General features: G+C 46.5%; 1 protein-coding gene across 1 annotated transcript; it reads right to left on the bottom strand.

The window, feature by feature from the left end:
- Positions 1-468: 468 nt before the first annotated feature.
- Positions 469-4768, bottom strand: TP53RK (TP53 regulating kinase). The gene is made up of 2 exons (XM_024204445.1): positions 4525-4768; positions 469-1099 (listed from the first exon to the last, which is right to left on the bottom strand). The coding sequence occupies exons 1-2, from the start codon at positions 4760-4762 to the stop codon at positions 621-623; spliced, it is 717 nt and encodes a 238-aa protein (XP_024060213.1). The 5' UTR covers positions 4763-4768; the 3' UTR covers positions 469-620.
- Positions 4769-19713: the final 14945 nt, after the last annotated feature.

Raw genomic sequence — 19713 nt, 5'->3', positions numbered from 1 at the left:
CTATACTCTGAATAAAAAAAAAAATTGATTTATTTTAGAGGGCCTAAACAGTCAGAGTGGAAGCACTCCTTCTTACAGAAACTCTGCATGGAAAGTTGCAACACTTTTGTTTAACTGAAAGATCCTGAGCAGAGGACTTGGTCATTTCTATTACGGATGTAACTGACTATTGGCTTAAGAAAACAAAGTTGATTTGAAAACAGAGCCAAAATTTACACTTTCCCAAATTTACTGCAATAAACATAACATTTTTAATGCTCTAACAATACAAGCTCTATGTTTGCATAGCAAAGCACACTACAAATATTGGATTTTTCTTTTAAAAAAGGGATATCTGATCGTTAGGAGACAAGAAAAGCAACTGTTCCCACCTCAGCTGTTACTTTCCCACTTGCACTCCCATCACCTATCATTAACTTGGTTACTCTGAGCCACTTGTCAGATTGCTGTACAAGGATCACCACCATGTTGGATTAAACTGGTTTATTGTACATTTGTAAGACAATGAAAGCTACCAAAATGGTGAATTATGAAATAAGACCAAACAATTAATAAACAAGCACATTTGCACATCATAGGAAGTTACATTTCCCCTACCCTCCCACAAATTCTGCTTTCTTCTATCCAACCATGGATCTCTTTCTTCCCCTTAGTCGTACTTCATCCAGCTTTTTGATCACTAGACTTGATTTTTTAGATGTAGCAGAGTACTTCTTCAGCAGGGCTTCAAACAGTGTGTCTGTGTTTGGATGAGTACTCAGAAAAGCTTTCTCCAAAACATACAAATCAACTCCTTTATCCTCAGGAAGACCAGAAATAAAACTCAGTCCAAAATCTATCAGCACCAGGTCCAGCTCTTCTACTGGTGGTCGCAAAAGCATGTTGGAAGTTGTAAGATCTCCATGGATAAGATCCTCATCATGCATTCGTGCCAAAACCTCACCTATCTTTTCTGCTAAGAGAAAGAGGTTGCTGGTATCCTTTCCACTTTGCTGTACAGAAGTTATATAATCCCGAACTGTAGTTGATTCTACGATATCTTCAAGATATATACAGTTGGAGACATAATCCACAAAGTAAACGACTGGTGCAGAAATCCCTATTAAAAAAAAAAGAGTTGAAGAAATGCTAGCCTTTAGCTTATAAGAATTTTTACGCTTGCTTTAAGATATTCAAAATTTATAATTACATAAATCAAATGCACTCTTAGAAGTTTACAACACTATCCTGGAATTGGGACAGAAGCTCAAAATCCTGACCTCTAGTGCACTGACAAGTCCAAGTTTAGCAGTGTTAAGTTTACTGCCCTGCCTAATGCCTGGTCTACTCTTAAAATATAGGTCGCCAGAGCTATGGCACTCAGAGATGTAAAAAAGCCAAATCCAACTACCATAGCTTTGCCAACCTAACCCTCGGAATAGGACACAGCTAGGTTGACAGAAAAATGCTTCCATCAACCTACCTACTGTCACTCAAGGAGGTGGTTTTCCAATAGCAACAAAAAAACCCCAAAAAGAACGAGGAGTACTTGTGGCACCTCAGAGACTAACAAATTTATTTGAGCATAAGCGTTCATGGGCTAAAACCCACTTTGTCAGATGCATGAAGTGGAAAATACAGTAGGATGGTATACAGCTGGTATGGCAACACCCATTTTTTCATGTTCTCTGTGTATATATATCTTCCTACTATAGTTTCCACTGCATGCATCCGATGAAGTGGGTTTTAGCCCACAAAAGCTTATGCTCAAATAAATTTATTAGTCTCTAAGGTGCCACAAGTACGCCTCGTTCTTTTTGCTGATACAGACTAACATGGCTACCACTCTGGGGAAAAAAAAAAAAAACCCTTCCATCACTGTAGAATGTGACGACACCACAGAATTATGCCGACATAGCTGTAGCTATGCCACTGGATCCCCCATAATGTAGACAAGCTCTAAATTTCAACTCCTGAAATTTCATTATGTATCCTTAAATCCCCCCCTGCACTTTCAGTGGAATACAGGATTAATCACTCTGCCAGACAACACATTTGTCTGGCAGATGCAGAATATATGCTAAGATTTTGTCCTAGGCATGGCTGCATTTTGAGCAGATCCTGAGCAAGTACAATAAATCAGGAAAATGACGAAGACACATACCAGTTATTTGCTCTTTGTGAGAAGAAAAAATACCATACAAGAATCTTGAAATTACAGATGAAGATAAATATCACCCTGTTTTAATGGGGTCACCAGAGCTGGCTTAGACTTGCTGGGACCCGGGGCTGAAGCCGAAAGCTCAAGCCTGAGGGCTTCGGCCCTGGGCAGCGGGGCTCAGGTTACAGGTCCCCTGCCTGCAGCTGAAGCCCTCAGGCTTTACTTCCCCTCCCCGGGGCGGTGGGGCTCAGGCTTTGGCCCCTTCACCCAGGGCAGTGGGCTCGGGCTTCAGCCCCCCATCTTGGGGTCATGTAGTAATTTTTGTTGTCAGAAGGGGGTCGCACTGCAATGAAGTTTGAGATCCCCTGCATTAGTGGATGGTGCCCTGAAGGTCAAGGGTTTATCTCCCTGCTTCTATAAAAAAGTTATAGTTTTGCCCCACTATAACTTAGGCTGTTCCTATTATTCATCCAAGAGCTTGTCTACACTTGCAAGTTACTTCAGAGTAAGGTAAAGTGTGAATTTAGGGCACAATAGCTTCCAGAATAGCTTCTTGTGTTGACACTACTTCAGAATATGGGCTTGTCTACCCTACAGGTATTACAGCAGCACAACTAAAGTGCTGTAGCACTATAGAGGCTTCCAGCAGTGACAGATGGGATTTTTCTATCACTGTAGGTAAGCCACCTCCCAGCCCTGGTAGCTGGGTCAAGGGAAGCATTCTTCTGTCAACCTAGCCACATTTACACTAGAGGTCAGGTTGGAATAGCTACTACGCTCAGAGTTGTGAACTTTTCCCAACTTCTGAGCAACATAGGGCTTGGCTACCCTTGCAGATGTAGCGCGCTGGCAGTAAAACCAGCCTTCGGAGACTAGAGCAGGGGAAATGCTGCTGTGTGTTTACACTGTCAGCTGCAAGCGCACTGGCATGGCCACATTAGCAGCTCTTGCAACACCACAAAGAGCAGTGCATTGTGGTAGCTATCCCAGTGTGCAAGTGACTGGAACGTGCTTTTCAAATGGGGGGGTGGGGGTGGAGTGTGACAGGGAGTGTGTTGTGTGTATGTGGGGGAAGAGACCGTGTTTTGGGGGGCAGAGAGTCAGCATGCAGTCTTTTAAGTTCAGATAGCAGCAGGCCTCCCCTCCCCCCCTCACAACAGCATCATTCCACACTAATGGTTTGCTTTGTCCTGGAGCAGATAAGCATGCTAGCTGTCAGAAACAGAGCTTTGAAAGGGGAAATCTGCATGCCTGCAGACAATTTCAAAACAATGAGAAGAGTGGCCACTTGACTTCAGGGGATTATGGGACGTTTCCAGAGGCCAATCACAGAGCAGTAATGCAACACCTCGTCCACACTGACGCCCGGGCATTTCAGCCAGGGCACAGCAAGCTTTATGCTTCTTGTGGAGGTGGATTACCAGGAGCAGAATCCAGGTGATCAACGTGCCTTGTGAGTGTGGACACCTCAGGAGTTAGGGCGCCCGGGGCTTGCACTCTAACTTGCAAGTTTATCCAAGCCCATAGATATGTCACTCTACATTTTAATTGTAGACAAGATCTCAGAATAATCATGCAGGGACCTGTTGGAGAACACCTATTTCCATTACTTCCCCAACATAGAAAAGCCCAAGCCTCTTTCTAAATACTATCAATATATTCTGTGAATACATTAATATTGTGAAATGTTCGGCTACTACAACGAGGACCACAGAAAACAATATCCTGTGGCAGCGAGTCACTCAGGACAATTGCGTGCTGGATTTTAAACAAGTCCTTTTGTGTAGGTTTTTGTTGCCTTTCAATTTGACTAAAAGCCCTGTTACCTGGGGTTATGAAAAAGTGTAAAGAGGTGCTGATGGCTCCATTCACGATACAAACCCCTCCCCAACCAGTGCCAAGACCCTTCCATACAAGCAGCTCTTATCTCTCACTAGACCAGGTGCTCTCAAACTTTTTTTTACTGGTGACCCCTTTCACATAGCAAGCCTCTGAGTACAACCCCCCTTATAAATTAAAAACACTTTTTTATATATTTAACACCACTATAAATGCTGGAGGCAAAGCGGGATTTGGGGTGGAGGTTGACAGCTCATGACCCCCCATATAATAACCTTGTGACCCTGAGGGGTCCCAACCCCCAGTTTGAGAACCCCTGCCCTAGACTCATTCCTGTACCTCTCCAGCTCAGCCCCACACCACAGAGCCCCCACCTCCTCCTAGGCTCCCCCACCCCCCCATGCCCCACAAGCAACCCCCATCACACCATAGACTCACCCCCCCAGCAAACCCGCCCCACACCCACAGAGCCCCCCTCTGCCCCTGAGCTAAGCCCCCGACACACCCCTAGAGCCCCCCCTTTGCTCCTCATCTCTCAGCCCCACCTGCCCGGCGGCAGCGCAGCAAGGAGCGGGCCTCCTGCGCCGTCCGCCGCCGGCTCAGCCGCTCCTCCAGCGCCGGGTGCCGGTAGCGCTTGGGGAAGCGGAGCTTGACCACGGCCGCCCGGCCCAGGAACTGTCCCCGATAGAGCCGCGCCTCGGCCCCCTGCTGCACCAGCTGCAGCCCCTGCAGCGGCGGGGCAGACACCGCGCACGCTCCCGCCTCGCCTCCCCCACCGGCCATGATAGAGGCGGCCCCTACGCTACCTGCGTACGTCAGCTCCGTGGCCAGCGTAACCTGCGTGCGGGAAAGAGGCACGACACCGCCCCCTCCGTGCCACGTGACTTACCGGGACCCTTCGGGAAACCTCGGGTTCGGCTACCGGAAATAGCCGAACCGCCCAGGAGAGCATTAAAGGGAGGAGCCTGTAACCCCGCCCTGCCCTGCCCCGCCCGCCTGCGGCTCCTGCCCGTTACACCGGCCAACGGAGCACCCCGCTAACCCATCGCGGCCTCGCTGCCTCCCTCTCTGAGCTTCACCCCGCCCCCCCATACCGCTCTTCCCGTGTATCGCCCCGCCCCTCTATACCGCCCTCTCTCCTTTATAGTCCCTCTAGGCAGCGCTTTCCAATCCCATCACTCCCCCCACTATGAATCACCTCACCCCCCCCCATACTACTGCCTCTCCCTTCTATAGGGTCCCTCCTGCCTTCTCAGGTCTAGGGTTGCCAGGCGTATGGTTTTCAACGGGAACGCCCAGTCGGAAACGGACCCTGGTGGCTCCAGTCGGCCTGACAGATGGGCGGCCACAGAGGCGCCACGCGCTGCGCCCATCTCAGTGCCGGCTCCGCAGTTCCCATTGGCTGGAAACCACGACCAATGGGAGCTGCGAGCGTGAGGGCAGTGTGCGGAGCCTCCCTAGCCGCCCATGCATCTAGGGGCTGCAGGGACCTGGCGGTCACCTCTGGGAGCCGTGGTAAGCGCCACTGGTATCCTGCACGCCGAACCCCTCCTGCACCCCAACCTCCTGCCCCAGTCCAGAGCTCCCTCCTTCATCCCAAACCCCTCATCCCTGGCCCCACCCCAGAGCCCACACTCCTAGCCGGAACCTTCACCCCCTGCCCACACCCCAACCCCCTGCCCCAGCCCAGTGAAAGTGAGTGAGGGTGGGGGAGAGCAAGCAACAGAGGGAGCAGGGATGGAGCGAGCGGGACAGGGCCTCGGAAAAGGGGCAGGGCAGGGGTGTTCGGGTTTGTGTGATTAGAAAGTTGGCAACCCTATTCAGGTCCTATCACTCCGCTCCTCTATACCACCCTCTCGCCACAGATCACTCTATCCCCTGTATACTGCCCTCCGGCTATGTATGACCCAGCCCCTCTATACTACCCTCCTATCATGTATTACCCTATCCTGTCTGTACCACCTTCTCGCACTGCCCACTCTCTGTGTGCCCCCTCTATATTTCCGCCTTCCACTATATACCTCCTCGTTCCCCACTACACCCTGCTTCCCTCCTCTCTATGATGCACTCAGTAAATAGTATATAACTAATATGTGATAGATCATCACTCCCGGTGCCTCCCCTTGTGAGAAGCTGCCCTTCAGCCTTGTCCCCCTGAGAACGAAACTTCTTTTAACTTCTGATGCTGCAACTGCAGGAATGGGACTCAGGAACTCAGAGCACTCTTGCAGCTGCTGAGCTGCCTGCAAAGCTGGGGCACTGCCTGCATCTCTGCTGTGCCATCCCATCAGGGATAAAAGCTTGGTACCCACACCTTCCCCCATGCTCCCTGCCAGGACCTCAGCCTCCAGCACCTCCGTGAAGTCACCATGAGCAGGAGAGCTCTTGGATGTGATATGCAGAAGAGCACGCCAGGAAGTGTGCGTGTGTAAAGGAATGAATTATTCTATTTCTGTACAGAACAGAGAGTCTTGCTACGAGCTGCTGATTGGGACCCGCAATAGAGGGTAAATGGGCAGGGCTAGGATTAGTCATTCCAAGTGCTGGCAGCATGCTCCATGCTGCACAAGGCACAGACAAGGATCTGGTTCCTGCCCCTGGAGCTTACAGTCCTTCAAGGCACAGTCCTGCTGCACTACCCCAGCAGGGAGCTCCGGGAGGCAGAATGCTGGGAGGCTGCTATACTGCTTTCTGAGGTGCACAAATTCCAGTGTGTGCAGGGATATTGCCCTGGCTCCTTCCCACCCACTTGGAAATGTTATGTGCCCCCAGGGGAGCACGGTGGTCCCTGCACTCCCCAGAGCACAGGGAAAACAGCTGTGCCAGGCTCTTCTATGGGCCATGCAAGGGGCAAGGAAGGCTCCTGCTCACCCTGAGCCTTCCAACTGCTCGCCAGCATGAAGGCCAGGCCCTATCTAGCCTTAAATTAATAGAATGTGACCGGGGCGGCAGGTTTGTATAATTTTTGGTGGTGCCCAGAACGGGTCCAAGTCCCCGCACACACACCTGCCTAAGGCTCTGGGAGGGAGTTTGGGTGCAGGAGGGGGTTTGGGGTGCAGGCTCTGGCAGGAAGTTTGGGTGGGGAGGGGTGTGGGCTCTGGGAAGGAGTTTGGGTGCTGGGTGCAGGCTCTGGCCTGGGGCAGGGGGTTGAGGTGCAGGAGGTAGTGCAGGCTCTGGGAGGGAGTTTGGGTGCTGGGTGCAGGCTCTGGGCTGGGACAGGGTGTTGGAGTGCAGGAGGGGGTTTGGGGTGCTGGGTGCAAGCTCTGGGAGGGGGTTTGGGTGCTGGGTGCAGGCTCTGGGCTGGGACAGAGGGTTGGGGTGTGGGGCTGGGCCAGGGATGAGGAGTTTGGGGTGCAGCAGGCAGGCCCTGGGGCAGGGGGCCAGATAGGAGGACTCCCCCCCAGCCCTCTCCCCACCAGCAGCAGCGAGCTCTGGGGGAGGGGAGCCCCTCCCTCCCTGGCCCAACACTCACCCAAGCCCCAGGCTGCTGCTCAGGAGGTCCAGCCAGGATAAGCTCACCCCTACCCCGGACTCGACTCAGAGTCAGCTGCCAAGGGGGGGCAGTGTGTGCCATGGGCTCCTCCAGCACAGCAACTGCCTCAGCCTGCCCCTGGCGCTGCTCCCTTGAAGCTGGACGCAGCAGCGCGGAGCTGCAGGGGGCAGGCAGGAATGCTTGGGGATGGCACGCAGGGGCGGCAGGTGGGGCCGGGGGATGCTCCAGCGGAGGTGCATGGGGGTGGCAGGCGGCGCCGGGGGAGAGACCCAGCCCCAAACATTGGTGGAGCCTGGCCCCCTGGGTCCTGAATTTGCTGGAGCCCAAGCACCAAGGAGCCCATATAACTCACCACCCCTGAATGTGACATTTGCAGATAGTACCATGGGCATCCCCAGAGAATGAAGGCACAGTGTCTGTCACAAAGAGCTTACAATCTGGGGCCCTGATCCTGCAATCCATATTGCAGAGGCATTCTGCTGTGCACACATGGAGCTTCAATGGAGATCTCAGCAGGCACATCAATCTGACCATGCTTTATCATTTGCAGGATCAGGGCCTCGGTTAGTTAGGACCACAACTTGGTGCTGGGAGGTATGACACAGAGGAAGTGGATGGGGAGAGATGTCAGCTAAGCTTAAGTAAGATGCTTGTTTTCCACCCTATCAGCTTAGTTCCAGCTCCCCCTCCCCAATAAGTAAAGGTTTAGAAAGTTGGCCTGGAAGAGAGTCAGTCATTCACGGTGCTGATAGTTAATGGTTACTTTACGGAAAAGTTAATTATCAATAGTGAAGTGCCGTCAATACTCTAGAATCCTGCCAGCATTGCGAGCTGATTCAGCTCAACAGTGCTCACATGACATCTTCAGTTGGCCACTCCACATAGCTCCTGGTCGAGGAGGGCCTTTTGTGTTAGAAGAAAGAGTGTAGAGCAGGGGTTCTCAAATTTCATTGCGCCATGACCCCCTTCCAACAACAAATATTACTACACGACCCCAGGAGGAGGGACCGAGATCTGAGCCTGCTAGTGCCCACTGCCCCAGGCTGGGGGGGAAGGGGAGCAATGCCAAAGCCTGAGCCCCGCCATCCCAAGTAGGGGGGCCAAAACCAAAGCCCAAGGGTTGTAACCTGAGCCCCACCACCCAGGGCTGAAGTCCTCGGCTTCAGTCCCGGGCCCCAGCAAGTCTAACACCAGCCTTGGCAACCCCTTTAAAACAGGGTCATTACCCACTTTGGGGTCCTGACCCACAGTTCGAGAACCACTGGTGTGGAGGCTGTGACGGGTTACCCATGCACACACTCCGGGGTGCCACCTGATGTACTGGGGTCCCACTGAGCCTGCCCGTTCCATCAGCCTGGGCTCCCTCACCCTGTCCTGCTAAGCCAGGCCCTCAAGCCTCCTCTAGCACACACCCAGGTAGGGACATGCCCACCTGCAGAAAGACAGACACTGAAATCAGCTCTGTATGGGAAGAATCAGCTTGGGGATTGCCCAGCACTCAAGTGCACACCCCCTCTGGGGTGCAAATCCAAAATTGTATTGTCTTGTGTTGCACAGAAAACTGTACGGTATAAGCTCATGAAATTCACTCCCTCCCTCAATGTGGAGGAAGATATGCACAGCTTTTTGCCCTCCACCCCCTGTTATGAATTCCACAAACTGGGTTTTAGAATAAACGAAAGTTTATAAAAAGGTAGGTTTTAAGTGATTATAAGTGGTAGCAAACAGACCAAAGCAGATTACTGAGCAAATTAAACAAACATGCAAACTAAGCTCAATATATTAAAGAAACTGGTTACAAGTAGTAATTTCTCACCCTAAATGTTGTTTTAGGCATTTCTTTCACAGGCCAGACACCTTTTCTGGCCCAGGCTCAGCTCTTCTCCCCTCCCCCCCCCTGGTTTTTTAGACGTTCTCAGCAGTCATCCTGGGCGGGGATTCAGTGAAGAATGCTCCTGATTAACTAACTTCCCTGCCTTAAATAAGATTTACATATGGCAGGAATCCTTTGTTTCCCAGTTTGGTCCCCACTCCTGATTAGTGGAAAAATACTAGTAGGCCAAGATGGGGTCCAGTACCAGGTGACATGATCATATGACCCTGCAGTGTCAAAGCAGCATCCCAGGAAGTTTCTCAGGAAGGTGGGAGATTAGCATCTCCAGAGTCCTATTGTTCTCCCGAATGGCCCATCCAGGCTGATTGCCTACTGTCTGGTGGGCATTCCCCAGGTGTAAACACAGTTGTAATTGTTACATAGTCAATATTCCTAGCATCAGATACAGAAATGATACATGCATACAAATAGGATAATCATATTCAGTAAATCATAACCTTTTCAGTGATATCTCACATGACCGATCTTGCATAGAGCACATCTTAGTTATGCCATGTTCATATCATAGCAATATCTCTATGAAGAATATGGGGCGTAGGGTCACAGAGGCATGAACAAGACTCATTAATCTTTCACAGTTGATGTTTTAAATACATTGGAGGCATCTAGCCAACTGCTTAATTTGTTTAAGCCCTTGGTCTCAACATCACAACTGAATGTTAATGGTACACAATGCAACCCACTACTCTCCTGGGCTATTTGCACATACTAGGGTATTCTTTATGTTCTTCAGGACATACAGGCTGTACAAGAGATTTTGTCCAGTCCATATAAATAATTCTTAGATTGTTACATTTGGAAATGTCTCAAGTCCATTTTGTCCTTGTTTTCCCTACCACATCATTTGTTTCTGTTTCAGATAATAAAATAAACATAAACACATTCCACACAGCTTACTTCAGCTTCATGTGGTGGGGTCATGCTGGGGAAATATTTACATTGTTTCAGTAACAGCTTTGGATGATAAAAGAAATGTACCCTGTGGTTCTTCCTTCTCTTATTCTGTCCTAAGTCCATTGGTCTGAGGCCGTTTAACACAGGATGCTCTAGCATTTAGCCAGGAAAAAGCTGCATTCCCATTTTGCATGTTACCAATTTGCAAATACTATTTAAAAAAGCTCAGATTTTTCATAGGGTTCTGGGCAGAGTTTACACACACATATAGGCCCATGCATGTGTTGAGATTCCCTCCAAGCTCTCTTCCAATTGGCTTATCCAGACCACCTCATCCAGTTCAGGGAGAACACTTCATCCAGTTCTCTGGGATCCAAAAGCTCAGTTCAACTCCAGCTCATCACTCCGTTTACTTTATTAGGCATATAACCGTGCTATGGCCATGCAAACCAGGCTCTGACTCAAGAGGTTTAGGTACAGGGTGATACCATAATTCTAAATCATTCATATCACACACTATACAGTTTATATACATTTTTCCAGGCTACTAAAACATCTATTCTTCTTGAATCTAATTGGTCTGGACATGGTACAGATCATATAAGGACAAATTGCTTTGCAGATCGTGTAAGGACCAATTGTTTGTATCCTCACCTTATGTATATTTCAAGCTTACCAGCTCAGGGTGTTCCCAGTTATCTCAACTAGCCCCAAAACACAGGCTCCAGCACACAGCCTGTCACACCTTTGTTTCCAGTTTAACCTTGCACTCAAATCAAGCTATATGCACATTTACTCATGTCCAGCAAAATCTATGCCTACAGCATGCACTCTAACACACACATGAGCATACACGCCCACATACCTATAGACCTGCATGTGTGTACACACACAGGGCTAGTTTACAGTTAGTACACTATATATAGCTCTGCCGCTATAGCACTTCAGCATAGACACTACCTATGCTGACAGGAGGGATTCACCTGTTGACGTAAGTAATCCACCTCCTCAAGAGGCTCCAGCTAGGTCAATGGAAGAATTCTTCATCGACCTAATGCTGTCTACACAAGGACTTGGGTCAGCTTAACTATGCTGCTTCGGGTGTAGATTTTTCACAACCCAGAGCTATGTAGTTATTCCAACCTAATTCTATAGCGTAGGTCAGGCTATACCCACACACGAACAGCATGTTACCCTTTCATTAAATCATTATGGTCAACTAAACAATTTATCTCATGCTGACCAACAACATCCTCTGGAGTTTCCAAAATGTTCAAGCGGAAACATTTATTTCCTCCATTATTTTATTTTTCTCATTATTTTCATTTACAACGAAATAAACGGTTGATGCAGCCTTTGGAAATAATCTGAAGCCGTTTACAGTATCGCCCAATATTTTATTGGAACAAAACACATTTTGTATCATCTTGGAGAATTTCATTGAGGCATGGAGTTTGTTGTAATGTCTTTTACTTGTGTAACTTTGTTCCCCTTGACAACTTAGTTTTATGTGCAACCCTCCTTTTATAAATGATAGAATTGAATTAAAAATTATTGTAGGCCAAGCTAATAGAAATAGAGCCTGTTCTTGTAAGGGGCTGAGACCCCTTAATTCACATTGACTTTGAGAGCACTCGGCATCTAGCAGGATGGAGTTCGCACAGACAACTCTTTTTCCAGGATTTATTTAGAAGAATGGGGCGAGGTCTACACTACAGACTTCTGCTAGCACAATTATTTTGGTCAGGGGTGTGGTGAGGTGTGATTTATGACTGACACACCTGTGCCAGCAAAAGCCTCTACTGTAGACACAGCTATACTGGCAAAACTGTGCTTTTACTGATTTTATTTGTAGGACTGTCAATTAATCGCAATTAACTCATGCTATTAACTCAAAAAAATTAATCATGATTAAAAAAAATGAATCACTATTAATCGCAGATTTAATCGCACTGTTAAACAATAGAATACCAATTGAAATTTATTAAATATTTTGGATGTTTTTCTACATTTTCATATATATTGTATACTGTGTTGTAATTGAAATCAAAATGTATATTATTTTTTATTACAAATATTTGCACTGTAAAAATGATAAACTAAAGAAATACTATTTTCCAATTCACCTCAAAAAGTACTGTAGTGCAATCTTTGTCGTCAAAGTGCACTAAAAAACAAAACAATGTCAAACTTCAGAGCCTACAAGTCCATTCAGTCCTACTTCTTGTTCAGCCAGTCGCTAAGACAAACAAGTTTGTTTACATTTATAGGAGATAATGCTGCCCTCTTCTTATTTACAATGTCACCAGAAAGTGAGAACAGGCATTTGCATGGCACTTTTGTAGCTGGCATTGCAAGGTATTTACATGTCAGATATGCTAAACATTCATATGCCCCTTTATGCTTCGGCCACCACTCCAGGGGACATGCTTCCATGCTGATGATGCTCATTTAAAAAATAATGCGTTAATTACATTTTTGACTGAACTCCTTGGGGGAGAACTGTATGTCCCCTGCTCTGTTTTACCCTCATTCTGCCATATATTTCATGTTATAGCAGTCTTGCATGATAACCCAGCACATGTTCATTTTAGGAACACTTTCACTGCAGATTTTACAAAACGCAAAGAAGGTACCAATGTGAGATTTCTAAAGATAGCTAGAGTACTGGACCCAAGATTTAAGAATCTGAAGTACCTTCCAAAATCTGAGAGGGATGAGGTGTGGAGCATGCCTTCAGAAGTCTTAAAAGAGCAACACTCCAATGTGGAAACTACAGAACTCGAACCACTAAAAAAGAAAATCAACCTTCTGCTGGTGGCCTCTGACTCAGATAATGAAAATGCGTTGGCCCGCACTGCTTTGGATTGTTATCGAGCAGAACCCATCATCAGCATGGACGCATGTCCTCTGGAATGGTGGTTGAAGATGAAGACGTGAATCTTTAGCGCATCTGGCATGTAAATATCTTGCAACGCTGGCTACAACAGTGCCATGAGAACACCTGTTCTCACTTTCTGGTGACGTAATTATGAAGAGGGCAGCATTATCTCCTGCAAATGTAAACTAACTTGTTTGTCTGAGTGATTGGCTGAACAAAAAGTAGTTCTGAGTGGACTTGCAGGCACTAAAATTATACATTGTTTTATTTTTGAATGAAGTTTTTTGTACATAATTCTATATTTGTAAGTTCAACTTTCATGATAAAGAGATTGCACTACAGTACTTGTATTAGGTGAATTAAAAATACTAATTATTTTGTGTTTTTACAGTGCAAGTACTTGTAATAAAAATAAATATAAAGTGAGCACTGTACACTTTGTATTCTGTGTTGTAATTGAAATCAATATATTTTAAAATGTAGAAAATATCCACAAATATTTAAATAAATGGTATTCTATTATTGTTTACCAGTGCGATTAATGGTGATTAATTTTTTTAATCGCTTGACAGCCGTGTTTATTTGTTTTCCCACTTGCAGGGGCTGGAATAAGCCTACCGAGGCCCTGGCCTACACTTAAAATTTAGATCGATCTAGCTACATCGCTTAGGGGGTGTGAAAAATTCACACCCCTAAGCACTGTAGTTAAGCCGACCTGACCCCCAATGTAGACAAGCTACATTGACGGAAGAATTCTTCCATCAACCCATCTACCGCCTCTTGGAGAGGCGGATTATCTACAGCAACAGAAAGCCCCTTCCATCAACATAGGACCCATCTACACTCTGGTACTGTGGCATTGCTGCAGTTGTGCTACTGTAGCGTCCGTAGTGTAGCTATACCTGAGGAGTATTTTGCCAATATAGTAAGTACACCAGTATTCCTATACTGGTAAAGCATTCCCAGTGGACCTGGCCTAAGGCCGAGAGTCTCAAAGCTGGTCAAATGGGAATTAGGCAAACTGTGTTTATACAGACAGGAGTTAGCTACCCCAAGCCTCAGCATGGCCCTTCTCTGAGTATCAGTATAACTAAGTTGGCTAGGGGGGTAATTTTTTCTGAATCAGTTATCCTGGTACTACCCCTAGTGTGGATGCAGTTATACTGCTGTATTAGTGCCTTACACTAGTATAGCTTATTCTCCTTCTAGTATGGGAATAGCTATGCTGTTGTAAAGCACACTGATGCCAACAGAACTGTCTCCATGCTAGGGGGATTGTAGTGCTTTAACTCTTCCCAGATAGTTAGAGTGGTACAACTGTTGTGAGTAAACAAACCCTGACTCACTTTGCACTATTGTCATCTCTAAAACAAAGATTGGCCTGAACTTGCTGAGTTTGGTTATAAGAACAAACATTTCCTCTAATAAACTTCCCATAGCTGACTACAAAACAAACTAGCTTAACTTCTGTTCTGCCCTTATTTTAAAGCATTTGAATTATTACAATGACAAGTGAAAAAAAGAACAAATTACAGATTTGGGGCCAAATTATCCGCCTTGTGGGGGAGAACCTGCTAGATCGCTGGGGATTCCTTCTTTGCTAAATGGATTCCCACTCCTTGTTTTCATTTATGATTTTAATGTCTGTTTCTAGCTGCTACTGCCCTGCGGCACAGTGCAACTTTTCATGAATAGTTCAGCAATGTAGAGTACATTCGAACTGGGTTATTGTTACCAACTGCAGTTTGAATTTTAAATGCTAAACAGCTCAAGAAATACATATTTGTGGTTTTTATGCTTGGTGTATTTATTATTCGGTTCTATAGCTGGAATGCAGCCTCATTCACTTGAAATCCACAGGCCGAAAGAGAGAGAAGAATCAAACAGGGAAGTGGATTGGCCAAGACGTACAGCCTGATGATCACAAGAGAACCTCAGGGAAGACCATAGCAAGGAGGACAAGAAATATGCTAGAGAACAGGAGGCATGAGCCTTTCTTCCTTTGCAGGATCCTTCGGAACTAATGCTGTGTCTGCAAGTGGCCACAGACTTGTCACTGTAGATATGACTCTTCCAGGTCCCCAAAGACCCATTCCATGGAAGACCACACAAAACCTTTAATTCATGGAGTTATGTGCTACAGCAGCTGCACAAAGAGGATATGATTTAAAGCCCATACGAGTGTTTCCAATGACTTCAGTGGGCTTTGGGTCAGGCTCAGAATATACATGGTTTACATGTATAGGACAAAAGTTTGTTATTTACACAACTTCAGACTGAAAGAAACATTTCAGGTCGCTTTTCAAAGGATTGTTTAAAACACATTTTCAGTTATTCCCACTGCATATTGTATCAGTTCCTCATGGTTTAGTTTGAAAGGTTCGTGACACCCAGCTGACTGCAATGTTGATGCACCAGCCAAACATATTGATGTAGTCTCACCTGCCTCTTTATGTAAACAAACCATAAAGATATTTTCCCCCCACAGAGCCACACCTTCTTGCTATCTTAGGTATTTAATGTTTATTACCCTGCCAGAGAACAGGATCCTTCCAGGATATTTAAGAGCAGATTTGTTGGCAGTTCACATACTTGGACAATAGTTTGCTGAAACGTCATAGAAAAGCCATTATTTTGATTTCACAAATTGAAATAATTTAAGAAAAAGCCTCAGAAGAAATTCAGGAATCCATCAGAAGAAATGCATGTGCTATAACTGCTCCCCAAAGAGAGAATCCAAACTCAAGGGAACCCTACCTCTATTCTTGCAGTGGCAGAGCCAGATTTTGCAACCAAGGGGCCAATGGGTTGTTCGTCGTGGTACTATTTTCAATTATACCTACTGGCTTTAGGTTTCGTTTTTTAAAACCATCCCCAGTCAGAAGACTCTCCTGGTGGTTTTCCAGTACTCAAATTAATTGACCATTCGGTCTCATTCCCCTCATCAGCTAGAGCTGTACAGCTAATATCTAGTTTAGCTTTCACCATTGAGATAGTCTAAGCCTACAAATCTCGCAGAACTAGCAAACGTGTAGCTAGCTATTTACAAGTAGAGAGACTTGTATGCACACAAGTAAAATTTTAAATGCACCATAATCCAGTGGACTCAGTGGTGGATGTAGCCTCCCTATTCAATGAGTGCACTTCTCCACCATGTTCTCCTCACCTCACTGATGGGGCACCAAACACCTGCAGCAGCACTTTCTGTCCCAGCACCACAACCCTAATCCTGGCCTGGTGCACATGGGAGGCCCTGGGAGTGGGGGGGAGGGAGAGGGCTGGTGAGTGAACCCTATGATGCTGGCAGACCAGGTGCCAGCTCATGCCAAGGCCCCTAGGCCTCAATTGTACACTGTACAGCTGGAATCAGTCTGGCTTACCTCTGTGTTAAAATAGGTATTAGCATTATAAAAATGTGTTTTGTGTTTAGACTTTATGAAATGCTTGTAAATTGCTGAATGCATTAATCTCCCTTATAAATATCTGTATTCCATGTTATAAAGTAATATGTAAGTGTTTTCTTTATAACTGTAAATTACCAGTCAGGAGAGAAGTATTACCAAGTGTGAAATACAGTTTGCCACAGGAGATATGTAACGGCATCAGCACCCGCCTCTCGTGCGTGCCCCCTTTTTTCTGGCCGAGAGGGCCTGCAAACAGTTCTTTTCACGGCGGGACACCCACCTCTTGCAGACGGCTCCCTTTTCTTTTTTGGTCTTAATCAGGGTGGCATCTACCTCTCGCGAGCACTCCCCAGCTACTGATCCTCTCGGCTGGTCTTCAGCAGCTCAGCCCTCTGGCCGAGCCGCACACGCTGTCCTGCCTTCTGGGGTATAGATTCCCATGTTCTTATCACGGCCCTGGTATGGGGCCATAGCTTTTAGGCTTCTTCGTAGAGGCACTGCCTTCTTCAGACACCCAGCCGGGGCCCATCTCAGTACCCTGGTCTGGTGACGTGAGGTTTTGTGCTCAGTCCCCAACCCTCAGCCTGCCCACACTGACCTTTTGACGGCTCTGCTGCTATTCTATCCAGCCAGCCAGGCACAAGGTCTTTGGCAGCCTTCGCTGGGCTCAGTTCTGTCTGGTGAGCTCTCTGCGGTGAGCTATCCGCAGTCCTGCTGTTCGTCTAGCCAGCCAAGCACCCAGTCCTCCCTCATCGAGCTCCACACAGCAACTGACGGCTCTGCTCTGCTGCTTGCCTTTTATTCAGTCCTTCCGGCCCCTTATTGATCGCTCCAGCAGCCCTTCTGATTGGCCACTCTTCTACAGCCACTCTAGCCACTCTAGGCTGCCTGGAGGACTTCTTGCTGCTCTATTCTGGGACAAGGTGATACAGGGCCGTGAGGCCTCCAGCAGGGGGGCTCCGGACCTAGTCCACCCTGTCATAAGGTGTTATCTCCTGCCCAACAAAAGAAGGCCTATAGACACCAGACAAACATCAGAGGACAAAAGACTTTGTTGATTGCCCCCACACGCCCCCCCATGAAGAGTAGACGTGCACGAGGACTTGTCCCATCAGCTTGAACTCTGGGGGAAGGGAATAAAAATCCCTGACAAGAAGAAACTGTATCTTTATGCTGCTAGGACTTCGAGGGGTAAGGATTACTAAACATAAGCAAAAGATCCCCATGCTTGGCCTGGGTTAGCCCTACAGGACATATAGAGCTGGTTTATTATAGACGCTTCTACCACATTTTGGAGTCTAAGACTGTAACTCATTTGTGTCTGTATTTTTACCTACTTTAACATTGTAAATATCTCTATTTCTTTTTCTTGGTTAATAAATCTTTAGATAGTTTGTTATAGGGTGGGCTACAAGCATTGTCTTTGGTGAGAGATCTAAGGTACAATTGACCTGGGGTAAATGACTGGTGCTTTGGGACTGGAAGTAACCTGAATAGTGTTGTAATTTTTGGCATAAGGGACCATCTATCGCAAAGGCAAGCTTGCCTAGGTGGCAAGATAGATTGGTGTACCCAAGGGGACTGTCTGTGACTCCATGTTAAGGCTATTGTAGTGCTTGAGCAGTTCACACTTGATGCTTGGTTGGTGAAATCTCAGTATAGAACTCACAACCAGTTTGGGGTTTGTGCTCTGGTTTGTAACAGTCTGCCCCGAGATTGGTACTCATACTCTTGAGCCACTCCAGACAGCTTGACAAGACCAACCCTCGCTTACCCTGCAGTGGCGGCTCCTGGACTTGGCTCCCCACTCCAAGCCATTCAGGTTTGGCCTGGCCAGCCCTCCATCATGACGGATGGGTGCCGAAGCCAAATTTGAGAGAGTGGCATTGCAACGTGGTGCACAGGGTCACAACACCAAGCAACCACGAGCACCATGTTACAATGACCAGAACAGGGAGCCAGCCCAACCCCACAGGACAGGAGCCACCACTGCCAAGTGAGTGCGGGGCAGGCTCACTCTCCAGCCCTGTGTGAAAATCCGTGTCATACACCTCCCTTTGTCAATTGCATAATATACTTGAAAAGGCACTGCACATACACCTCAGGGCCACCTAGCAGGGGCACTCCACCATCTCCCCTGTTAGCTCAACAACTGCATTCTGGATGGCAGAGTATACAGAGAAAATCACAGGGCATCCACCAGAAGTACCCCATATTTTTCCGTGTGTTCCCAGAGTTCAGAATAGACATAACAATGGTCAATCAGTCTCACACACATAGCTTCAGGATAAGGAGATACTTAATTAGCAATTAGAACAAAACATTTTGGCTCTGAGTGCTATAAGAGCCAATCAGAATTTTACATCAGCCCCTTAACATACTTCTATATTAATTAGAAAACCCTTGATCTTCTGCATTGTCATAGCATCATTTTACTCCCCTGATTACTTCTACACAGGATAACCCATTCTCAAGAGAATCCTAATTTCAAGAACAAAATCTCCCAGTGACTTGGGCTATGTGTATGCTGTGTGTACATTTCATACTGTAAAACTGTAGGATTTTCTGTCCTGCAGTGATTAAAGCTGATTGAAAATGCTCACAACTTATGGTCTGGCTTTTAAAGTACATTACTTAATTTGCATGATTATTAGCATCACTGAAACAGTTGCTATGGTTACCAAATCCTTCAACTCTCATTCCTTAATCCCTTTGAAAAGCTGCTTCCTTGAATATTGTTGATTTTATTGGTCATCTTCAGTGTTTGAAGCCATTCTTTACCTTTCATAAGGTCCCTGTGCAGTTGTGAGTTTATTCTGGATAAAAGAATTTGGAAGTGGTAGTTTTAAATACTTATTTTGCATTTGAAACTAAAGATGAATGGGAAGTGTATATTTAATCTGTAAAATGTGTGGATGACTTGAAACACTTTTAAAAATAGACTAGATCTGTGTCTTTGAGAGGGAACAAAAACAAGTCTTTGATCAAGCTCAAGTTTCAAACCAGATGGCCTACAACCTACTTTCCAAAATGTTGGCATATCCAGTGCTGAAAAGATGTAGAATTTCCTATATTGCCAGTCTCAAGTGTACAAAAATGATAAGTCTGGCCCCCAAAAGTCATGAGACTGGATTAAAAAATCATTAGATATTTTAAAATAGTAAATCT

This window comes from Terrapene carolina, unplaced genomic scaffold (assembly GCF_002925995.2).
Source record: "Terrapene carolina triunguis isolate 2854851 unplaced genomic scaffold, T_m_triunguis-2.0 Scaffold130, whole genome shotgun sequence".
Taxonomy (NCBI): Eukaryota; Metazoa; Chordata; order Testudines; family Emydidae; genus Terrapene; species Terrapene triunguis.
The sequence above is the reverse complement of the archived record's forward strand: the minus strand, read 5'-3'. Positions and strand labels throughout refer to the sequence as shown.

What these genes read in the sequence shown, in the direction of transcription:
- TP53RK (XM_024204445.1), bottom strand. Translation starts at nt 4,762, where the DNA reads ATGGCCGGTGGGGGAGGCGAGGCGGGAGCGTGCGCGGTGTCTGCCCCG. An exon ending in GCTGCGCTGCCGCCGGGCAG is followed by an intron (nt 1,100 to 4,524) that starts GTGGGGCTGAGA and finishes TTTTTTTAATAG; the next exon opens with GGATTTCTGCACCAGTCGTT.